We start from the raw sequence: 25,208 nt of genomic DNA, 5'->3' as shown, positions 1-25,208 counted from the left end.
GGTTTTTGCAACAAATAAAAAGGTCGGATACTTTTCTAACAGACCTATACACACACACACACACACACACACACACACTTTGCACTGGGATACAAATTAAACAACTGCAAATTATAAAGAAGACAATGCTCATACGTCCGAGGGTATTTTAGCACTGCTTTATATTTTTTAAACTGCAAGTTGATGTCTGTAAGGAAGGTACTAACATTTCCTCTGGTACTAACAGTGGACCACTTATGAAGTAAATCCACTGAGTGATCAGTGGGATCCAGCTCCGGAAAAAACAAGGGGACGGCCATGGAGATCCAAGCTAATCAAAACCAATACAGGGCATGATTCCTCACACAAATGTAAACAAATGTGTCAAGCCAACATTAAAGTGTAAAACAAAAGTTTGGGATCTGTTAACACTAAAAGCAAGTGAACAACCAGCTGATAAATTGGTTAACAGTGAATATGTAGCAGAGTTTCCCCCCCTTATCTTTTAAATTAGCATTGCTGTTCCATCACCAAATACAATCAAATGCAAGCCAACTGGTCTAGAGCCTGCCAAACTTGGAATCACTGGCTGCTTCAAACAATCTTGCCAAGTTGGTCATTGTAAAGCACTTTGAACATCTGCTAGATGGGGAAAAACATGATAAAAATGTAGTCCTCCTTCCTTCCAGGCGGAATGGGTATTTTAATATTTACGGTTTTTGGTTCCACCTTTAAATTATTCTTCCTTAACAAAATGAAATACTGGTTAATATTGTTCCATACAAGCTTGTGTGACATAACATGCATCTTTCAGATGTTATAACATGTGTACTGATATAAGCCATATTTTACTCTATCATTATTGCCATAATTAATGAGATAGGCTATGCTGAGCACACCGTTTAGCCTAGCTAACTATTTCTAACATTATTCCTGCATTGTACATGTTGTCTGTCCATCAAATATTAATAATGCTGATGTCTAAGACTAACATTTAAAAAGGTACAGGTTACATTTACCTCCTGTGGTAGGAAACAAAGAGGCCGCACCACATTTTACTTTCACTGTGTGCCACTAGTAAATTTAAACGTGCACGACATTCAGAGAAAGACAGGACGCGATCTCAGTTATACTCATCAGAAAATATTTTAGTTTGTACATAAAGAATGTCAATTGGTTGCAGTTTGGTTTGAAAACTTGGCTGTAAGCAGAGAATATTTGGCATTTTTACTTAAAAAAAAAAAATTTGACTGATTGTTAAAACTGTTGCCAATGAATTTTCTGTTGAGGAATTAACATTACAAAAACAGTTATGCGAGTAGTTTCCACAAAGTTACACCTAAGAATGTGGTGCAAAAAATTGCATAATAATGATAAGTGCACTACTTTACCCCCACTACAAATGTTTTGAGATTAAACCTGCAGCCTATACAGACAGAGAACATTAACATAACTGATCTCTGCCCACCAAGCAAGAATTCTTTGAAGCCTGATCAATAAAAGATGATGTTCTGAAATCAGTTTCATGGTTTTGGAGGTGGATTTGGTCTGAATAGGGCAGCCCACATGAGGAAGACTCGGCAGAAAATCCCATTTAGTAGAAGCTTCCCGGAGCAGCAAAACAAATCCTCGGATCAGCACTCCCATTCCAAAGTGAGCTGATTAAGACAGAGTGTGATTCAAAGGCTTCTGAGCCCGAGATTCAGCCTGAATTATGTGTGACAAGGTGGACCTACCTGAACATTTGGCGCCTCTGTTGGGTGCTCATGCATGCATCGTCCTCCTGAGCACTGAGACAGAAGCACAATAAGCACAGACACCGACATTTTAAACAACAGCCTGCTCTAACCGTCAGTCAGAGAAAAGCTTTAAAAGTGTCAGAATATTACAAAATATAAACCACTTAAAGTGATTCAAGTTACACTGTCAAAGATGAAATCACCTCTAACTTGGAAAATTATGTAACATTTTATCATCCAAATTAGCTCGAGTGATGGAGAACACAATTATACCCAATGACAAGGAGAAAAAAATTAGTTGTCACAAGATTGTTATTTTACCACTTACCTTCTATCGAGAATGAAATGATCTCCCTGTGGGTAAAAAAAGAAAATTGCAGTCAATTATAGGGGTTCAAATTATTCATAGTACAGTTTGTCCTCATTGTTATGAGAATCACGTCATCTATTCTTTCTGTGCCTCTCTTTACATTTTAGCTCTGCTGGTAGCTCCATTTTGATTCCCGATGTAATAAAAGTGTTATTACTGCCTTTGAATTATTCCTCAAAGCATTAATCAGTTAATCAATCACTCACTCCTGACTTTCCAGCAAAGACTGGGACCAAAAATCGAACCAACCCGAATGAAATATTTAGAAACTGGTGGTGGTAATTGGTAGAATGAAAAAAAAAATTATATATATATATATATATATATATATATATATATATATATATATATATATATATATATATATATATATATATATATATATATATATATATATATATATATATATATATATATATATATAAAATAATAATAAAAGACTGAATTTGCACATGAATACCAAATGACAAAGATTTGTGCAACATGGCCCCTCCACCCCCACGTCGCCTACACAAACAGCTCTCACATCATGTGCAAATATCCTTTCTCTGGCTCGCTGGTACTCCTCCTCCCTCTCCTCCATCGATTTGCTCCTCTTGTCAGCTTTCAAACGCATTCGAATCTGGCAAGGACATAACACACACACACACACACACTTCTTTAGCAGCAATGTCTAGGACGCCAGATTGTCCCACTCATACCAACATGTCAAAAGAGAAACTGACAGCTTGAGAGGAAAGAAAAAGCACCTACCGAGCCGTCTTCACGATCAAAGCTGGAGTTGTCTCGTTTGAGAATGTAGCGTTTCTGAAAATCGTCTGCCCTGTCATCCTTGATGTGCTCTGAAAATTTCTGATCGGGGCTGTCGGTAGGGAATTTACAACATTTTTAATAACAGCTTAATTTCAGGCTGATGCTGACAGCGACATATGCCAACTAAGAATCAGGGAAGCAACTAATTTGTCAATTGATTAAAAGTGTTAAAGTCCTGGCTACTCAACTAGCAGTGAATCCAAGTACATCAATGAAGAAGAGGACATTACAGATTATGTAACTTCAATCATTTAAACTCTACCCTTTGTGGATTTTACTATTTCAGTCTGAGTAAATGGACTTCAAGCTCATCCCCATCAATGTAGATCAGAGAGAAACTTACATTCTAGTGTTGGTGGTTTTGTTGATCACTACTGATTTTCCACTGGGGTCCACATTGTGATCCATGCCAAAGTAGGCTGCCACTCTGTGTAAAAGCATCCTATGGTAGGAAGTCATGGGCGGGAATTTCCTTTCTTGGCTTCTGGAGGGCAACACAAATGATCCAGGTTCACACAAACTTGGTATAGAGCCGACTACTTATAGGCACTCATACGTTACAGAGGGGGAACAAAAACCAGAAACATATTAACATATCACACTTAGCAGTACAATTACTTCTTTCATACTTCAGTATAGCACTTTATCTGAATGATTAACCCAATGAGGATGGATCACGGATCAGAGTTCTGCTGCATCAGTGGCTTGAAATGTTTCTACAGATGTCTCTTGATGGTCAACAGGCAATCAAGGAGGCACAAGAACGATTAATTTGACAAGCCCAAAAAGGAAACTCAGACACTCCTCTTAAAATTGAAGCAAAGCGCCCAAACAGGTCTACAAACGCTACACAGCAGATGCTACAGAAACAGCTGGGATGGTGAACAGCTGTCTGTCTTAATTGTGCAACATCAAGCATAGTCCAATTGAATAGACAAAGATACCCATGTTCCTGAGCCTTTAAGAGCTTGGTTCTTTTCTTCCCTCCCATCGCTGACATCCTTGAAAGAATATTCCCCGCAAGTACTAACTTTATTCTAACCAGACACTTCAGCAGATGGTTTCATTTACATTTCAATTACATTATTCCTCTCTGTTGGACGCGGATACTTCAGAAACCAGGTGCTGTAGTGTTTGGTTTGGATACAAACCACTTCACTGGCACAAGCCTGGACACATCTGCCTCATTCTATCCTTATCAGATTAAAACAGCATCTTGAGCATTTCTTACTCGTTATTGCTGATGAAGTCCAAGATGTCCTGCTCCAACTTCAGCAGCATTATTCGATCCCTGAAATCAGGGAAATGATCAGGACGGGTTATAATTAAATCAGTGTAGGTGCTAAAGCAAGGCTTCATAAGTTAAACTGTATGTACGCGTTGAGCGTACCTGGGGTTGCTCTTCAGTGTGTTGACCAGAAACTCATGGAGATCGATGCCTGTAGAATCTGTGTAGTCTTGGCTGGAATCTAACCGACACAGACATGTTGTGTTTTATGTGATTATTGAGGCAACATCTGCAATTGAGGGTGTGCATCAAGTAGCTTAAAAAACAAAACAAAAAACAAAACTGTAGTCTTTACACTAAAAGAACATATAACCAGATTAATTCGTAAAAATGGGCACGCAGATTGCCTTCACTTCAAATTCTCAATACAGTTGTCTCTATATAAAGAATGAGGAAGTTGAAAAGCTCCACCCCGTTAACGCCACATAATAATGACGAACAATTAATCACACGCCTGTCATGAATACTGACATGCAAATTCTTTAGCTTGCCATTCAATCATTTGTTAGGGAAAATGGAAATGTCAAACTTCACATAAGAAAAAAAAAAACTTGATTGATGGAGAGGTAGTGAATTAGCAGAAAGGCTACAGTACTGTCATTATCTTGTGAGTACATCGAACCAGAGCATAACAGTAACACTGAAAAAGAATTAAAGGTGATTTATTTGGGAAAAACAAAAACACACCATCAAAACCTGCTAGGATCTATAAGCGAGAGTCAGGGAACCCTGGGGTTGTGTCTGAGGTCTATAATTGGAGACGGACTCAGTGGTGTTGTTCCACAGAGGGAATCAGACACCTTTAGAAGCCTGTGGGACACTCTATAATTGCTTCACACCTTGAGCTTGTCACAATTAACTGAATCACACCAATTATCAGCCCATAATGAGAAATTATTTAGAGGACAGGGGCTTTTGGAAAAACGATAGGGGACTGCAACCAGAAAAACATTTAAGACAACACTATACGGTGCATCCGGAAAGTATTCACAGCGTTTCACTTTTTCCACATTTTATGTTACAGCCTTATTCCAAAATAGATGAAGTAAATTTTTTTCTCAATTCTACACACAATACTCCATAATGACAATGTGAAAAAGCTTTTTTTTTTTTTTTTTTTTTTTTTGCAAATTTATTTAAAAAAAATTGCAAGAATAAAACAAAACAAACAACAAAAAAAAACACCTTTTTTATTTTGTCATTATGGGGTGTTGTGAGTAGAATTCTGAGGGGAAAAAATGAGTTTACTCCATTTGGAATAAGGCTGTAACATAATGTGGAAAAAGTGAAATGGTGTGAATACTTACTGGATGCACTATAAGTAGGTAGGGAAGTCCTACACTTGAATGTGAGCATTAGGGACGTGCTACGAGAAAATGATACACATGCCAGGCCCTGGCTTAATGAGGTAGGGCAGCCGGTTATTTTCCTTGGCACATTGCTCCCTAATGGAAACAGACAGGAACCCCTTTTACTGCTGGGTGAGCAGGAGAGGGGGTGTTAGATGCTAATCCTGAATCGAGATGTGAACCAGCCACCTTTCACACAGAGTACCAGTGCTCTAACCACCACACCCCCCACGGGGAAAAAAAACCCCTGTCATAATTAGGACTACATCATCTGACTGAGTGGCATAGAATGTGCACATCATCATCAGGTGCACATTTTCTCCAAAGTTGGTGCTTACAAATCATAAATTTGGACAGGAGAATCCACAAGCATATTTGAAGACCCTTTTGGAAATACGCAATATTTACAAATGAGGCCTCCGGTGTTTATCATAAATTATGTAAAGAAATCAGAAATGCAACTGGCAAAGATTTAATTTCACTTGACAGCAATAACAAATCTTTTAGATTTATATAATTCTTAGCAGAATTTTATGAAGAAAAGCACATTTCTCATCACAGGTTGCAAAACACAAATTTTTAAATAGTGAAAAACAACAGCAAAAAAAAAACAAAAAAAAAACAAAAACATCAGGGCCAGGTTTCATAAAGCAATCTAATCTTTCAGTCTATTAAACGTATTTAGTCGACTGCGGTTAGTTGTCCAACATTATCCATCTAATCACCATTTCATGTTGATGGTTAAACTTGTAGATTAGTCATCTTACGATACTCAACAGTTTTCGATGGTCTCGTGCGTGCCGTTGCCAAGAGACGGCTCCAATGCGTGACAGTTTTGTTTACTTCTGGGTTGGTCGTTGTCATGAACTATCCAGCCTTTGTTTCGTTAACTGGCTTTATTAACATTTATGGACACAAACTGTAGAATGACGTGCTTAGCACTTAGCCTAGCCATTTCACTCTTCAGTTTCTTTTTGTGCACACAACAATGGTCAGCGTAACAGTGACGCCCAGTGGCTAATGTGAGATTTGTCACAAACACATCATGACTGTCGTTTGCTATAACCATGGCCAAAAGCGGAGGAAGCTCTCCTTTTGGAGGAATACCAGCGACGTAGGGGTGCTCCTGAGTGTCCCATCAAGTGGTAATACATGACAGCCGCCATTTTTGGGGGTAAGACACTGAAACCTTGTCGACTAAAATAAGATTAACCTCCTCTGTACCAGGCTAAAAACTTTAGTCGGGTAATGCGAAACTTTAGCCGACTAAGTGCTTTGTGCAACGACTAATGTCAAAAAATTAGTCAACTACTTGAGTTTATTAATTATTACTAACAAGATTAGACTGCTTGATGAAACCGGGCCCAATGATATTTTTGTGATTAAACGGCCTTAAACTAAAACTGCGTTCGACAGAGTGAATCGATCCAACAAGACTGCATTTTTTGCCCCCCCCTCCTTAAAGGCATCTACCCTAAAATGCATCTTAGCTGCACCCGAACAAAATCGCTGTATAAGTTATTTCTGCAAAAATAATAAACGGTTGGGTGAAAACATAACATTTTTTGGCAGATTTAGGTGGGTGGGGGTAAGCAGTTTAAATGAGTTAAACTGTATTTCAAAGGCTCACCTCGAGACAACATTTTTGTCAACGTCTTCTCAGGTCTGTCCTCCTTGTCACAGCCGTCCTCTTTCTCATGTTGGTCCTTTGTAGATCTTTCTTCTTTTTCAAAGGGCTGGAGAAGAAATCCATCCTGCCAGGAGGGAAACGACAAACAGAACAACAATAACTGATGGAGCACAACTACAGTCGATAGAAACTGCTTGCTGGTACGTTTAATAAATCTCAGTTTATGCGTGTCTGTTTTTGCTAATGGCTTCAGTTTAACAGCTTTGGAGACACTCCTCCGCGAGTTTAAACATCAGCATTTTACAAGCGCTTCAAATGTTAAATATGACCCCAGTCTGTTAAGAACAATGAACAGACACAAGACATTAATTGAGAAAGGAGGCATTAAACATGAGGCATTTAATTCTCCGTGTTCTTAGGTTAATTAGAGGGGAGTGTGGGCATAAGAGACCCTTGCAATAACCTTTCGTGGTTCATCATTGAAATCACATTCCTCCAAAATAGGTCTCACCAATAACATGCCTTTGTCCATGAACAACTCATTATGACAATCTATTAGCTTGTTAAAAAAAAACAAAAAAAAACATTAAATTGGGCAGCACATTTCATCCCTTAAAATTCAACCGCATGAGGGGTTGGAGTTAGGCGTAATCCTTCACCAGCTATAAAAATTCTTGCAAGTGAGAATGTTGCAATCTGACTTAAAGATTGCTCTGATTTTTATACGTCAATTTAAAAATCGCCTCCATTCACCCCAGGAGTGCTTTTCTTCTCTTAAGTCTGCCGGAGCGACACGCATGCTCAACTCGTATCTGATTTGCCTTTCAGCCGATTATACGAAGACTGAAAAAGAAGCCGAATGGAGAAGACGGGTTGCAGGCGCAGTGTAAGTGGATTAAACATGACTCTGGAAAGCTAACATCAAACGCTGGTGCACGTGTGTCCGTACCATTGAATAGTAAATGAAGGAGTGACTAGAGGCAGTCACAGTGGAAGGGTGAACTAGTGGTGGAGAGCAGCTCGTAGTCAAAAAGGTCATGAGTTTGAGCCCTGTAACAGCTGTGAAGCACGATAATGAGATGCGGCGTTCTCCCTCATTTCGACTTATGCTGAATATAAGTGAGAATGTTATATGCTAATGAGAAACGTGAATGACTAATTGCCTGCGTAAGACTGGGAGAAAAGCAAAAAGGGGCCTGGGATTGTGTATTGCAGGGCTGCTGCAAAAATGACAACGGGTTTGTGTGTGTGTGAGAGAGCAGCCGCAGATCTGTTTGTGTCAAAGCAAAAGGATTTTTCTGGCAAGAAGCAAAGGATGTCTTGTACTTAATGCCACCCTCGGCATCACATGGAAGCTGCCTCATTTGTTTCCTGACATCCATTTACCTCCAGATAAAGGAAAAACAGCATGAAAATGATGGCCTCCTGAATATGTAATGAACGTGCTGTCAGTCTTCAAACAAAAACTAAAGCCTGTAGTCGCAGACCCTCCACTATTGGCCATCGATCGGGATTGACAACCAGGCATACAAGATATCACGTCATTTTTCAGCATGCTGTCAGGATATATTAATCACTCTGATGCATGCTTTCAAATTTGCACAACAAACATGATAATTTTTAGATATCTCGGAGATCAAAGCAAATTGGGCCGCAGATTTTATACAAAAAGATTTTAATGCGAATGTGTAACCTGCTGCTAATGTGTGCCCCCCCATTCTTCCTTTATTGCTTTACCTTGCCCCTAAAGGGTTCGTTTGCCGCAGAGCTGTGTTCAGAGGAGCCTCGACTCCAGGCCCAATAACAGTAGCGAGGGAAATATCAGGAGTATTCAATTAGAGCGCTCCATAGCTCTCTGTAGCTGACGTGTGGAAATTGTAATTTCCCCGACATGATTGATGGCAGTAATACAGGCGTCGTGTGAGTGCAGACGATGCAAGACTGTTGTGGGAATAACACTGCCCTCTGGTTATGGAGCTCGGTACTGAGTGGCTGAAAGGCCTGAAACAGATGCACCTGCGTTGTTGTGCGTGTATGAACACATGCCATGAGCTGTGCAGAGTGGCATGTAATGGAGAAAGTCTGATCCGGGTGGGTGGTGGGGGCACTTTGCCCAAAGATACAGCATACAAGAAAAGTTGATTTAGCAAACTAAAGGTTCCTCGCTGCTGGAGCTCCAGACTTTCTGTTTTGATGATGTGATGTTTTCATCAGGCTGCCGTGGCCCGGTACTTAATCATAGCTGTCAGACGAAGGCTGCTAATCAAGCGTCAGAGCAGGTCTACCTGCTCGATTATAATGAGTTGAAATGAACAACTGATCCCAGGTCAGCACTTTTGTGTCTGTACAACACCCACGTCAAGCTGTGCTTGGTGCGATTATTGAGATGAACTTTTGCCTTCAACAAGGAGGTCATATTCTTCCAAGGCCTGGTCATCTAATTGTAAGAGAAATAACTCAAAAAAAAAAAAAAAACCCCAAGGGAACCAACTGCATAATTGTACAACCATTATCCATCAAACATGGTGAAAAACCCATCTTGGACCTGCTGAAGGACTCATCTTGACGGAGTGCATAAATAAATGGAGTAAAACCTTTGAAAAGTTTATTTTTACTACATTGTAAGACTGGCAAGTTTACTTAAACAGATTCATATGAAAACAGGTGAACCTAATCTGAAACAGGTACCATTTTAGACATATCTAGATAAAGAGGCAAAGAAAAATATTAAATATGTTGAATTACAAAATAGGAAGTGTAGCTTGAACCTGTTTTTACAAAACATTGCATAAGATCTCTTGTTTTTCTTTTTTTTTGTGGTGTACAGTAGCACTGCAGGAGCACCCCCAATTTTATTGCCCCCCCACCGGTACAATGACAAAGATTATTCTATTCTAACCTGAAGTATCACATGTAATCTTGTAACGGTCCATGTCATTTATGATAAGACATTCATTTACATTATCAAATCACTGTATTGAAAGGGCAGTTAGGTTGTTTTACCATGCATGTTCTCTCTCTCGCTTTCAAAAAAGTTCAAAGCAGATAAACCCCTCCACAGAATCTGGTCTGCTCGACCTTTCTTCCTTGCAAAAGGAGTTTTGGTTACCAGTGTTCTTTAATAATTTTCTGTATAGTAATTTGAAGCTGCTACTGTGACTTCGTGCTGTAGAAATGACTTCAGTAAAAGAAAGCATTATTACAGTTGCCATGTTAACTGAAGCTAAAGGAGTTTGTTTTTTTTTTTGTTTTTTTTTACCTGAGGTGCAGCTGACTGCTCAGCAATAGAAGAAGGAAAGGACTCTTCACACACAGCTAGGCTTCGCACGAGTTTTAGCCTGGGGTTGGACTAGGGGAAGTGCAGGTAGGTGCAGTTAAAACCACACACAAATACGATGGGATCACCATCATCACACATACTGACAAAGCCCAAAACATAAAACAGCAACCAACAAGTGCCATCATTTCTTGTAAACAAATCAAACAATTTCAATATTTCACATTTCAGCTCACAAGTCATTCCCAGAGTGAGTCAACACAATCTGTGACTGTAGATACTGCCATTACCTTAATAATAACAACAATAATAATAAAAAAATGGAACAAGCATTATCACAAAGACGGAAGCCCCGTGTGTTCCTCAGGAAACAAACAAGCACTGCAGCAAGCAAAGTAAATGTAAGTCATCATTCTCATCATGCATGAATTTACACCAGGCGTAAGTGGGAAAAACTCAACAACAAAAAAAATCTAATTATATAATGGCAGCTCCACATAACTCACTTTTATATTGACTGCATCCTCAAGTGAAAAATAAAAAAAAGAGGCATCACAATATGCTCAACTATTTGACAGCAAATGCAGGTGCAAGTTCCAACTCAAACCAAGCAAATGGCACAATCAGAGCTCACAAGAAACAGGGTGCAGCACCTCTACACAACATGCACGTGAAGTATACCATACCTTAGAGTACTTCACAGGCTGTCCATGTAAGGGCGGAGTGCAGAAAAAAAAAGCACAGAAAAAAGAAAAAAAGAAAAACCGTCAATCCTGCAACAAATCTGAGTTAAATATGAGCTGCTGATATTGGCTCTGCAAATCAATTTAAACAAGGAAAGAACACAAAACTCCTAAACAACTACCATTTGCTTTACTTTGGCTATATTTAAACAACCCGTAATACAGCAATGCCTTAAACTGAGAGGAAAAAAACAAAAATTGCGAGCATCAAACAGAACCAGTAGACACGGAGCAAAAGTTTACGAAGTATAACACTCACTATAACCTGTTTAACACTCACTATAACATATGCTACAGAGATGGTGGAGGTGTGTGTGTGTGTGCGCGCGCGCGAGGGATTCGTGGCTCCATTTAGCAGTCGTGAATCAGACTTGTCCTCTGTGGTGAAAGACTCTGAAAGCAGAGCGACCAGCCGTTCAGCACTGTGTGAGGTGGTGCAGTGCCTCTGAGATTCACGCACAAGTAGCTCGGTGTGTGTGTGTGTGTGTGTGTGTGTGTGTGTGTGTGTGTGTGCGCGCGCGCGCAAAAACAGAAGCTCTCTCAGTGGCACGCACAAAGAAGCAGAGTTTGGGAGGGGAGCAACCTGGCAGGAGATGCTTCAGTGTAAATTGTAACACAGCCCAGTTCTCCACTTCCTAATCCCAACATGCAAGCACACAACCACATGCAGCTCCGTCCTTCCCACCTGTCCTCCAAAAACCAGAAGGACAACTCCTCCCCTCCCTCTTTGAGGTGGAGGGCCAAATAACACCAATAAAAAATTGAAATGGACCACTGTTGGTCCCATCTCCAATGCCTGTGACCTGCGTCGCCCCTTTCTATATCAGGTAATGCGGGTGTGGAGGAGGGGAGAGGACTGGTCCTGTGAGCGCACCGCTACACCAGCTAATTGAGCGGCGTGGGGCCGGTGGGGAATGAACAATGCCGCTAGGAGATAAAGGAATGGAAAGGGGGGAGAGCAAAAGGGCTGAAGTCAGCAGAAGTAGGACAGCCACCAGCCACCTGTCCCGCCGCAGAGGACGGAGCTACTGAGCTGGAGGCAGATGGTGACAAAGTCATCCAGTCTTTACCTCCCCTCCGCTTCTCCCCCATCCTTTGTCAGAATGCTGTTCTGTCCCACTGCTGCCGACACCTCCGCCGTTTCTTATCCCCGTATCTGCCTCCTTTAGTTCTCCCATAATGAACATTTTAGGCATTTAACCGATGTCCTTTCATGGTATGACAGAATTAGTTTCACCTTCTCTACTGCTGAAAATTACAAGCATAAAGGTCAAAGACTTCTGTGGCGTCAGCATGTCTTTGCATTCCTGTGACTGAGGAATAATTGCATTGTAGGTCAAATAAGAATATGACCATAGTGAGAGGAAAGCAACTTGTGAAATGTTTAGTATGAAAAAACAAAACAAAAAAAACCCTGGCATCTGAAAGACTTGTTTTGGGTATTATTTCGAATTAATTCATTATTTTAATTTTGTTTCCTTTTTTCAGAAATCAAAATACTGTGCAAGCTACACAATATTAATCAGTCCTCAATTTGTTCCGGTTTCTCAAATCTAAAGTTACTAATCTGTGCACCCGGGGTCCACTGGAATATCTCCCTCCCTTCTTTTTCTCTTTAATGTGTAAACTTTTTTTTTGGCCATTCTTACAAATAATCGTAATACAAATAGATAGGGTTACTTTTCACTGTTTGGGGGAAAAAACAAAACAAAACTACTGGGCATCTAGCTAGTAAATCCTACTTCATTTTGAAAGAACTTCGAAAATATTTTCTCTTTTTCAAGCACTACTTCAGAAGAAAATTTAGTGCCTACCTCGACTCACTGCAGTTGCTCTAATGCAAATGTCCTGAATGAAAACTGTTTTGACAGTGCAGTAGCTATGAAAAACTGACACAAAGCTCAAAATTTTCCAATGGAGCCCAACCAGATTCCCATATATCGAACTACATTCTAAATGGACCCCTTAATCAAAATTATTATGGAGCCCACAGTATTTAACCAAATATGGTCAAAAGAAGTGAAATTGAAGACAACTACATCAGTAACAATTCCATAAATTTCAGGTGAATAAACAAAACTGTTCGGAAAATGTATCAAATTAGCATTTCTGACTTTGCAATCAACCAACTTGCATATTTCATGTTCAATAGCAATGTGTGCTAACTTGAAAATAAGACCTACAGCTCAGGCCCTTACTGACACTGCCATGACATTTGACTTTGCTATATGTTTTTGAATGTTCCCAACACTATTAAACTACCAACAAAGAATTGTGGGGAAAATAAATAAATCTGACAAAGTGGATGCCTTTGAGGAAAACTGGTCAAAAACTATTGAAGCTCTTCAGATTTTGAATGATTGTCAAGATTTGAGGAAAAAAAAAAAAAAAAAAAAAAAGTAAAACCAGATTAAATGTACAAATAAAAAGAAAGGACATATGGCTCATTTCTCTTCAGCTCATTTCTGCTGCAGGCACACAGTTATGTCTTTCACCAAACTTATAGTGAAGCAGAGATTAACACTTTTATGAATCAGAACAAACAAAGAGCGAGAGTGTGGAAGTCAAACACTGAAGGACATTTACTTATTCAATTTTGCCGGAGAGACTGCTGGATTGCAGAATGCCCATTTATTACATTTGACATCTGTCAAAGGCATTGACAGAATTATTGTTAGTTAGAATGCCTTTTGTGTGCAGGCAGGGTGTATGACTTCACGCCTTTCTTTTTCATCTTTCCTCTAGTTTACCTCTGCTCTGCCTCCTGCCTTTTCTCTCTGTATGTCAATACCTTGTATTCTGTGTTATGTTACCTTTGGAGCCCACCTTCTTACCTCCCGGGGGCTCAACATGTCTCTCCTTCCACTGCAGCTCCCCCATGCTGGTGTCAGCCCATTCCTCGAGGTAGTGTAGACAGAGGAAGTTACTAGATAAATCGGGATTTAAGTCCAGATTATCTACCTGCCTGACTCTGTCCATCTCCAACTGCAATGCCTGAATGGGCTGAATCGTATATTAAGGTTTCTTTGACCACATTCAAAGATTTCACAAAGCATCACCATTCCCTATTTTCAGTGCTCATTTCATAGTCGATCAAAGACACACAGTACCAGTTTTACTTCAGCAGACAAATTTAACAAGTAAAAGATTCCCATGGCAGATATGTCTCAGTGACACAGAGACCTAATTAATTAGCAGTTTATTTCAAAGTGATCTCAGCTGTCTTGAACCCTCAGGAGATTAACCGCTCCAACATCTCCTGTGGAGGATACAGTAGCGCTAGGCAAGTTAACAGCCTATTTTTACTGCAGTAAAGATCATTAACAGAAGTTTCTCAGCATCTTTAGGTAGTCGTGAGTGAAGCATCTCACTCTTGATTGACTGACCTTGGTGCAACGGCAAGGTAGAGTTATAGCACACATTATTATTTCAGTCTGTGCTGATTATACTTTCCAGGAATAATCCTGCTTGCTGAAGCGGCAGGGGAAATAATCTTGAATGCCGCGGGTGACAGGAGATCCCCGGGGCAGATGGTGTTTGACGTTGAGTGTTACTGAATTTTCATGGAGATGAGTGTGGAAAGAGTTAAAGATATTTGTTGAAATGTCGACTATTTCCAGCTCACGCTGGGTCTGGCTGGGCTGCTGGCTCCTCTAACCCAAGGCTCCAGGAAACACTCGATATTATCGGAAAGTGCCACTTTTTTTTTTCACAACACTGCTCAATCATGTACCGCCGTGACAATAATCAAGAGGGATTTTTTTTTTTTGGTTACATTTACATTAAAGCTCTGCTGGGCAGCACTATTGTAGTATTGACGGAAGTGACAGTTATGAACACAGCAGCAAATCAAAATTGTGAGTATACAAGTAATATAGTATACAAATCATTTAGGTGTGACCGGAAGGGTTTACCCCTCATAATAAATGAATAAAGTCAAATCTATGAATATTGGCTTGGGCTGGTTCCTCCTCCTCCTCCTGATCTCTGATTTGAAACAATTTTCCCAAGGGTGCACTATCGCTGTTTTAGGAGCTGTGCAGCATTAGTCAAAAAATTAGTCAGTTGGCCAGGTACTAGCTAGTCAGTCTACTATTCAGTGATGAAAGGTGGCCATGGAGGGAGCAGGGGGAACCTGGACGTTTTTGGCAGGGGCTGAAGACCCAAAGCCATTAAATCTCAAATGCATTCTGGTGCATTTTCAGGTCTATTTACCCAGAAAAAAATAAATTAAAAAATCTAAAAATTCTATTTTTTTTTTTTGTTGGGTCAGGTCAATTTTTCCACCCTAGAGAAGAGTCTTTTCACACAACTTGTATTGTGACGATACAAGTTGTGTGAAAAGCCTATTTTCCAATATTGGCAAGATGACAAAACTATAACATATAGTGTGTCACATGGATTAGAATACGGTGTTACTATTTGATAAGACCACAGTCACAGTGGATTGTTGCTGTTCTCTCTACATTTATCTAAACATTTGACTTCAGCAATTTGTGCTTTTATAACAAATGATAGTATCTTCAAATAAATAAAATTTGATACAAGTAAAGCTGCATCTGCTGTTCATTAAGTCACCAATATAACTTTTAGCTCTCAGGAACACTGACTTGGGCTTAAATTAGATTCCAATTCACTTCTATAAATGGGAAACACAATAACATTCTTCCATCCAGTGCTGACATCAGCATTTCTCAACAAAATATATAATATATATATATATATATATATATATATATTATAGATCTTCCTCCACATGGATATTTCTCTCACATACACACTTCAGTTGGATTTGTATAAAACAACATCAACTGACAACAAATTCCATCAAAAACATGATATAATAAAATCAAAGACTTACCAGGAGTGTTAGTTTTTCCATATAAATGATTTAATAAAAGCGTTTTGGTCGAACCAGCCCCATTTGAATTTATTGATGATGAACAACATTTCATCCTTTTGTTTGTAGTGTCAACACGACGTGCAGCTCATTTTAAAATCTGTAATGGCGTCTCTTGTTCACTGCTGTGTGGTCAAGCTGCGTCGTGTTGCATTATCCTTCAGTCTTGGATCAGGATGTGAAAAAAATGAGACTTAATATCTGTGACATCACTGTGATGTCTCATCAGAGACATTTCCAAACAGTTTCACAAACAATCATTATTCAGACAAACCAGACTAAATCTGATGCAGGCCAGGAAAGCAAAAATAACCCTTCTTTACAGTTTCAGATCCATTACCGCTGCCTACCGTTTGGGTGTGGAGCATCAACTGATTCTGATGTACGAGGTCTATTAGAAAAGTATCCGACCTTATTATTTTTTTCAAAAACCATATGGATTTGAATTACGTGTGATTACATCAGACATGCTTGAACCCTCATGGGCATGCAAGAGTTTTTTTTCACGCCTGTCGGTTACGTCATTCGCCTGTGGGCAGTCTTTGAGTGAGGAGTCGCCCACCCTCTCGTCGATTTTTTCATTGTTTAGGAATGGCTCAGAGACTGCTGCTTTGTTTGATCAAAATTTTTTCAAAACTGTAAGGCACAACTGAGTGGACACCATTCGATAAATTCAGCTGGTTTTCGGTAAAAATTTTAACGGCTGATGAGAGATTTTGGTCTGGTAGTGTCGCCGTAAGGACGGCCCACGGTGCCTAACGGCGATCTGCGCTTCGAAAACGTCCACATTTCAGGCTCTGTTGACCCAGGAAGTTGTCAGAGAACAGAGAACTTTCAGAAGAAGTCGGCATGAGGAGTTTATTCGGACATTCCATTGTTAACGGACATTTTGTAATGAACGAACGTGCGGGCAGAGTCGCATGTTGGGCCGGACCTGACCGCGGGGGGGGGGGGGTCGCAACAGGAAAAACACCTCCGTTGGAAACCTTAACGGGCAAGTTGGAACATGCCCAAGCTGTTAAACAATTTCTCAGTTACTCACTTGTTGAAAGCCATCAAAAGCCACCTGAATTTTACAAATGGTTTTCAACACGGAGGTGTTTTTCCTGTCGCGGCGCACAGATTTGCCGAGTCGTCATGGAAACGACTCGGCGAATTTGCGCACGTCTTTCATTAAAAAATGTCCTTAAACAGTGGAATGTCCGCATAAAGTCCTCATGCCGGCCTCTTCTGAATCTTCTCTGTTCTCTCACGACGTCCTGGGTGAATTAAGCCTTAAATCAGGATGTTTTCAGGTCGAAACAGGCCGACGACGGCGCCTGGAAGCGCTGCACGACGTCCTGGTCCGTGGGAAGTCCTTACACCGACAGAAACACTCCCTAATCTCTCATCAGCCGTTAAACTTTTCACCGAAAACCAGCTTAATTTCTCGAATAGCGTCCACTCGGATATTCCTCACAGGTCCAGAAAACATTGATAAAGCAACGCGCGCCGTCTCGAGCAGCGTGTGAAACAAAGGAATTTAGCCGAGAGGGCGGGACCACATCTCACTCAAGGCCTGCCCACAGGGAAATGACGTCACCGACACGCGTGAAAAAACTCACGCATGCGCACGAGGGTTCAAGCATGATTGGTGTAATTGCACGTCATTCAAATCCATATAGTTTTTTAAAAAATAAAAAAGGTAGGATACTTTTCTTATAGACCTCGTATGCTATCAAAAATAACCCAGAAATGTTCACTATGCAAGTACAACCTGGATTTCAGTGAATTTCCGGAAAACTTTCATCACTGACTATCAGAACTAGTTGTCCCAATCATACAGTATGTTTTACTGTAAAGCTGGAAACGTAATGAACAATCCAACAATACAATCAGGATGCCTCTGCTGTTGGGTGTTTCTGGCGCAGGTACACAGTGGTGATGATACCTTGCAATTTGTGTGGGACACAAACAGCAGCCTCATTACTACCATGGTTATCACGACAGTAGGGCCAACGTTTGTGTTGTATCCTTAGCAGCTTTTCTCATTCCCATCACAGCAAACCACAACCCCCCCCCCCAAAAGGTTTGAGTTATTAAACGGCTGTATTTTCCATTAGTTTTTGCTAATATTGTCTTAAAACATGCTTTCAATTCAGTATTAGTTTGATGAGTAAATGCCAATGTACAATCCTGTGTGCAAGCAGAGTGTACATGTGTCATGAATCTGCCTCTGAATATTGTGTTGTACAATTGGCAAACTGTGCGTTTAACTTTAGACCAGGTCTTTGGTGGTCTATAGCCTGATTGCATTTGCTGACTTACAGACGCAACACACCAGCCTTGCACCTGATCAGCTTATTTTACGATGAGCATGCCCATGGGTGCACAGATGAGTGCAAGTACCATTTGGTAATTACACCACATCGGAACTGGGCAGCTGATAAATGTGTTGGTTGGAAAGCATCACTGAAACTTGCACTGCACAGTGCTGAGTGACACTAGAGATGTATGGATTGGATTTTCCTGAAATGTGTCACCTGGGTAAAAATTTCAGTGCTCAGTAGAGGAAGCTATTTGGACTATGCATGGATCTTTACCTGTCCATCTTTCTTATTGTTGCTCCTGTGGTCATCTCTGCTGCCCTCGCTCTGGTCCAAAATCTCAGTCTTGGTGGTGTTGTCTTTTGAAGATGACACAGTGTCAGCAGCTTCGGAAACCTTCATTGTTTCAGTGTCAACGGTATCGGACATTCTCATTGCAAAGTCCTACTGGGAGATGGTGGCAAATATAGAGAACCTGCAAGACATGGACGAGTTCATAAGCAATTTCAATGATAAAATGAGAGACTCTCAAAGGACCTCATGAGATTAAAACCTATCGAAACATCTATCTTTCTGTGACAAAGCTGCTGAGAATTACAGACATCCCTGAAATACAGTCAGGACAGTGAGTATTTTTGTGGTTTTCCCTCAGTGTAAATCAATCAAACCTTGCTTATACTGTAGACCTAACTTTAAATCAAGCTTAACAAATAGAGACAACCATTTAGGAATTTGTCATTTTTATATAGTGTCCCTCTATTTTAGAGTCCATAAGTAATTGGACAAACTAAATGCAGGTCCACAAAGTTTTTCCAAACCAGGAATAGGGGCGCCACACTCCCTTGTTTTGGCTGTGCACCCCTTTGCTGAAATTTTTTTTAAGCATTATTTCTAGCATTCAGCCTTCCCCTCTGTGATCCATTCTTCTGTAAATACATAACATTGATGACAGGAAATAGCAAACCCGTTCATAATAAACGTTGCATTTTTTCCCAAAATACTAAAAACATGGCAAAATGACAGTAAGAATGTGTCAACTAGCCCTATTTCTTGTTTCCGGTCCTTCAAGAAGCCTCAGAATGTTCATTTTGACGTCAAATTTTCAAAAGCTCTGCACCATGGAAGGGAAGAGAGCATGCTCCACTCCCTCGCATCTGGTGTTGTCCCCTTGCTAAATTTTTTTAGAAAAGAAAAAACAAAAACAAAAAAAAAACCCAGCAGATCAATAGGTCAGTAGACAGCTACAGGTACAAGCCACTGAATATTTCTTGGACTTCATTCGCGTAACACAAAATGCATGGTAATGTCTGTCAGGAGTAGGCATTTCTCAAAAACTTGGTGACAGCAAGGAGACTAGTGAGGGAAGCCACAAAGACACCCAATACAACTCTGAAGGAGTTACTGGCTTCTGCTGCTGTGATCAGAGAATCTAGACTGTGAAAGTTTTGTGCTGTTCCACCAGCTAAACATTCTTATGGTTGAGAGGAATAGAGACAGATCTTCAAAGACGACAGATCAAACTTAGGTTCCAGTCTTCAGTGTGCCTTCTGGCAAGAAGCATCCGCCATTTCACATCTTTTTAAAAAATCCATCTCTGTTCCACTTGACTATGAAGCTGTGTCATTGTGGTGCCGTGGCACAGAGAAGGACCAAAGATATGAAATCTCAGATTGAGTTTGCCAGACGGCACATGACAATTCAGTAAGGTATGTTTTCTAGAATATATTCCATTTCTAAGGTAGAACTCTAGTGTATACTAAGGTATATCTAAATATCTAAAAAAGGAAGAGTAGAACAGAAGAGTAGAACAGAGTAAAGTTGAGCCACTTAGGTGCCTGGTCTTGAGAACCAGGGATGGCAGGTCAAAAAGCTTTTTTATCCCATGGGAACTCTCCCTACCCACCCAAGCGGCTCAAGAAAATGGACATATCATAATAATCTATCGTAAGACATATAATAAGAAAATAGAATTCATGTGTATATAAGTGATATTTACATAATAAGGGTAATAAACAACATATACAAGAAATATGGTTATTATCTAATATTATAGGAGCAAGCTTCTAAAACCTAAATAGTAATACAGGAGAAGATTGTAGTATACATATACTTAGTCTAGACTAGTAGTAAAATTAAATTACAGCTAGTAGGCGAAGCTTTAAATATGGTTATATAACTATAGAAACAATCTACTATGTAATATGTTAGGTATCAGTCTAAAGTAAAACCTGTTAGCTTACTACAGGAAGACAAAATACATAATCTGTATGCTATAAAATGGAAACCTCAAACTAGGTACTATATGTTGATATCTATTACAGAACCCATAAACTGAAAAATAATTAATCTACACCATGTAAAAAAATTATGTAAATAACCAAAATAAGCTAACTATAGTTAGAGGATCTAACATAAAAATATCCATTAATAAGCCAACCATACTTAGCTAGCTAACAAAATAAACAAAACCAGTAACTGTGTATAATAAGTATAATAATGTAGTTAAACCCTACAATAATGATATTAACAAATACATATAACAACAAATGTAGACAAAAGTGTGTATTAACGTAGGTATTAAAACAGAAAAGAACTGACTATATTGTTAGCTATAATAAACAGTGCTACAACCGGCTAGATAAGCTAATGTTAGCTGTTAGGTATAACTAATTGTACCCCACTCCTCCAATATTTATAAATTATATTAAAAAAAGAACAAGAAAAAAATTTAAGCGTGCTGAAATGTACGAGGTCTGTTAGAAAAGTATCTGACATTTTTTTCAAAAACCATATGGATTTGAATCACGTGTGATTACATCAGACATGCTTGAACCCTTGTGGGCATGCAAGAGTTTTTTCACGCCTGTCGGTTATGTCATTCGCCTGTGGGCAGTCTTTGAGTGAGGAGTGGCCCACCCTCTCGTCGATTTTTTCATTGTTTAGGAATGGTTCAGAGACTGCTGCTTTGTTTGATAAAATTTTTTTCAAAAACTGTAAGGCACAACTGAGTGGACACCATTCGATAAATTCAGCTGGTTTTCTGTAAAAATTTTAGTCTGTGTCGCTTTAAGGACGGCCCACGGCACCTGATGGCGATCTGCGCTTCGAGGCGGCGTCGTTTCGCTGTTTCAAGCTGAAAACTTCCACATTTCAGGCTCTGTTCACCCAGGTCGTCGTCAGAAAACAGAGAAGTTTCAGAAGAAGTCGGCATGAGAAGTTTATGCGGACATTCCACTGTTAAAGGAGATTTTGTAATGAAAGAATGTGCGGGCAGATTCGCATGTCGGACCGGACCCGACCGCAGGGGGTCGCGACAGGAAAAACACCTCCGTTGGAAACCTTAACGGACAAGCTGGAACATGCCCAGCTGTTAAACAATTTCTCAGATACTCACTTGTTGAAAGCCATCAAAAGCCGCCTGAATTTTACAAGTGGTTTTCAACACGGAGGTGTTTTTCTTGTCGCGGTGCAGACGGATTTGCGTCGTCGTCACGGAACCGACTCGGCGAATTTGCCTGCACGTTCTTTCATTACAAAATCTCCTTTAACAGTGGAATGTCCGCATAAACTCCTCATGCCAACGTCTTCTGAAACTTCTGTTCTCTGACGACGTCCTGGGTGAACAGAGCCTTAAACTAGGAAGTTTTCAGCTCGAAACAGCCAGACGGACGCCACCTCCGACCGCACCGTGCCCATCCTCTTTGTGAGCTGTCCTTAAAGCGAAAGAAACTCCACAACCTCTCATCAGCCGTTAAACTTTTCACCGAAAACCAGCAGAATTTCTCGAATAGTATCCACTCAGATATCCCTCACAGGCCCTGAAAAAATTTTGATAAAGCAACGCGCGCTGTCTCCAGCAGCGTCTCAGACAAAGGATTTCAGCCGAGGGCTGGACCAGTGCTCACTCAAAGCCTGGCCACAGGCGAATGACGTCACCGACGCGTGAAAAAACTCACGCATGCGCACGAGGGTTCAAGCATGTCTGGTGTAATCGCACGTGATTCAAATCCATATAGTTTTTTTTTTTTTTTTTATAAAACTGTCGGTTTCTTTTCTAATAGACCTCATATATAGAGATATGATATAAGTACCTTAGTGAATGGACATAAAGGTGGTATTGTTCCAGGCTAAAGACAGCTCGAGGCTTGTAGCTATAGCGACAAGTAGGTCAAAATAGCCTTAAGCTTTAAGCTCTAATTCTGATGGATGAATATTTTTAATTTCATTCTCAAAATTAGGGTTATTTAAAGTAAGTAGGTCATCAATGTAATGGAAGTTATTAAAAAATGTTTTTGCTCACTGGCTATTAGTTTTAAGTTTATCTTTCATAAATTTATGGGTGATTCTTAGACTACGGGCACTTATGTCCTTTGATCATATTGTATGAAAACAGAAAAAAGGGGAAATTTCACACTTATAGTTATCTTTACAATGAAAGTGTTTTAAGAAATTTGTTCTAGTAGTCTATGATGACTTTTTCACCTTTTTTCAGCATCATTATATGCAAATATTGCCGTTTTGTGCTTGTCCCACACCCAGACTTTTGATCTTCAATAAAAATGAATGGTAAAGAAATGTTTTTTCTAATGTTTTAAAATATCTCTGAATAAAATATCAGTAAAATAATCAAAACATAAGTGCACACACTAATCCTCCGCCGTCGCTCACCCGGTGCTCCCACGCAGCTCTCAGCGTCAACTTAAACACTCTGCTCACACTGATATCCAAGGGTTGAAGCTGTTTTGTTCGCCATGCCGGAATAACAGCAAGCACCGTATTCGTCAGCTTCACACGCTGTGGGTGAGGTGAGGAATACGCGTCCAAGGTTCTGTTCTCTGATTGGTTATCGCGACCAGTGTGACTTATAGGATGGCCGCCATACTACAGTGTCCATGATGCATTGCATTTCCTTTTCTGGTGGCCATTTTAAAACATAGATCGACTCTGTCACGTAAAATTGTTTTGTTACAGTAAATTAATTGAGATCCTACCGGTATATTTTTCATTTATAAGTCGCACCGGAGTATAGGTCGCACCCCCGGCCAAAACATGTAAAAAAGTGCGACTTATAGTCCGGAAAATACGGTACTCAAAACCTGGATTAATCTTTTTAGTCATATAGCACTATTATTATTCTGAACACTACTGTACATGAACTAGAGGCCTCTATAAATCTACTACCTATCGGATTTTTGGGATGGGAGACTCAAACCTAGATCTGATCCATTTTTTTTATATTAACTCATTGAGTGCCAGCCATTTTCAAAGTTCAGAACATCCCAGTGCCAGGCTTTTTTCAGCATTTGAGTGTTTTTGAAGACCCATAGAAAATTGAGTTCTATATGTCCATGTCAACAACAAACATACCAAAAGAAACTTCAGACTTTCCTTTATTATCAGAAAAATAACATCTTTGGCGCTGAGCGTTACTATCAGAAAAGACGCGTTTAAGAGCCAATGGCATCAAGTGAGTTAAACTTCGTCTCTGCTCCATGAAGCTGTGAGTAGGGGCACAACAGGCAAAAGTTGCAGTAATCTAATGTGAACAGTTCTATGTAAAAATATTCATTCTGTGGTCCACAGGTGCTCACACTCAGTATAAATTTGTTCAAAGTCTCATTTGGACTCAGCTCACTGTTTCAATACTGAATTTAGAGTAAAAGCAACATAATCCCACGAATAATAACAGAATCACTCTAAGGAGTACAAGTGCAATAAGCATCCAGACACGCTTCATTATGCATCGCTCTCCCACAGAAAGCCTAATAGACCTTTTTTTGAGGCGGACATTTTGAGCTGTAATGTAGGAAAAACACAAGCGTCACTAATGGCATTACTGATTAATTCCATTTAGGTGTGCAGTAAGCCATGCTAGTGTTATCGGCGCGTGCCAAACACAATGACACCTCTAAATGCAGCCATTATTAATGTTATTAGTCTGTGCTCATTTGCTGCTTTTGCCCATCTTATCTGCTCAACAGATATCAGCTGCTGTTCTGACACAGTGCTTATAAAGTGCTGTGTATAACTTCTAATAACTTGTTCTAGCTAATCAAACAAAAATAAGGGCAGTCTGACAAAGTTGAACTGGGTCTGGGTGGAAAAAGTATTTACTCCTTGGTTACCAAATCAAAAAAGGCCAAACTGCAACAATTTTGGGACCAACTTGAAAAAGGCACACAGAAGACTGAACACCGCCAACCAAGTCATCAGTTAAATAGGATTTATTTCAGCCGCGTGAGGGTAGCCAAAAGCTCTTACCTCCGAGAAAGCTCAAAGAAAATTCAGAGAAAATGAGAAAGAACATGACTAAAATACAGAATGGGGAGAGTTAGAGTTACTTGAAAGGCTGTGTCACTCCAAAGAACCACAGCGAATGCCATTATCAATAAGTCATCCTCCCGCTCCCCACAAATCAGTAATACAAAGTGTTGAGGGATCAAACAAGTACACACTTGTGCTAAATACCAATGAAATTGGTCAGCTGCTTCTTGAGATATCACTCAAACAAGGGCGGCAATGACAATATCTTGAATACATTGCTATGACACTGAAATTGACCCAATGTTACTAATCAACTGGTGTCGGGGGATCACCCAAGTACGCCCTTATGATAAATATGAATGACACTGGTCAACTGGTTCTTGAGACATGGCGCTAACATGGCGCTGATGGACGGAGATGCAGAAGGTCACCAAAGGGCCAAGGCCACCCCCCCAAAAAAACTGCTGGTCTCCCACTTCAAAACACGATGCTGTTCATGATGCCACTGTCACAAAGACACTGGGCAAAGACATCTCTGTTCAAGAGTGGC

General features: G+C 40.0%; 1 protein-coding gene across 1 annotated transcript in view; it reads right to left on the bottom strand.

The window, feature by feature from the left end:
* The window catches only part of LOC117516642 (R3H domain-containing protein 1-like), a 118,777-nt gene that overhangs the window by 67,044 nt on the left and 26,525 nt on the right, over nucleotides 1-25,208 (bottom strand). Inside the window, exons 3-13 of the mRNA XM_034177509.1 lie at nucleotides 18,671-18,869; nucleotides 11,132-11,149; nucleotides 10,428-10,517; nucleotides 7,169-7,292; nucleotides 4,292-4,370; nucleotides 4,133-4,192; nucleotides 3,245-3,385; nucleotides 2,842-2,950; nucleotides 2,615-2,710; nucleotides 2,047-2,072; nucleotides 1,716-1,769 (exon numbers count right to left, since the gene is read on the bottom strand). Coding sequence (XP_034033400.1) covers nucleotides 1,716-1,769; nucleotides 2,047-2,072; nucleotides 2,615-2,710; nucleotides 2,842-2,950; nucleotides 3,245-3,385; nucleotides 4,133-4,192; nucleotides 4,292-4,370; nucleotides 7,169-7,292; nucleotides 10,428-10,517; nucleotides 11,132-11,149; nucleotides 18,671-18,829 — 956 coding nt within the window. The 5' untranslated portion in view covers nucleotides 18,830-18,869. The remainder of the gene's footprint in view (nucleotides 1-1,715; nucleotides 1,770-2,046; nucleotides 2,073-2,614; nucleotides 2,711-2,841; nucleotides 2,951-3,244; nucleotides 3,386-4,132; nucleotides 4,193-4,291; nucleotides 4,371-7,168; nucleotides 7,293-10,427; nucleotides 10,518-11,131; nucleotides 11,150-18,670; nucleotides 18,870-25,208) is intronic.

This window comes from Thalassophryne amazonica, chromosome 1 (assembly GCF_902500255.1).
Source record: "Thalassophryne amazonica chromosome 1, fThaAma1.1, whole genome shotgun sequence".
Lineage (NCBI taxonomy): Eukaryota > Metazoa > Chordata > Actinopteri > Batrachoidiformes > Batrachoididae > Thalassophryne > Thalassophryne amazonica.
The sequence above is the reverse complement of the archived record's forward strand: the minus strand, read 5'-3'. Positions and strand labels throughout refer to the sequence as shown.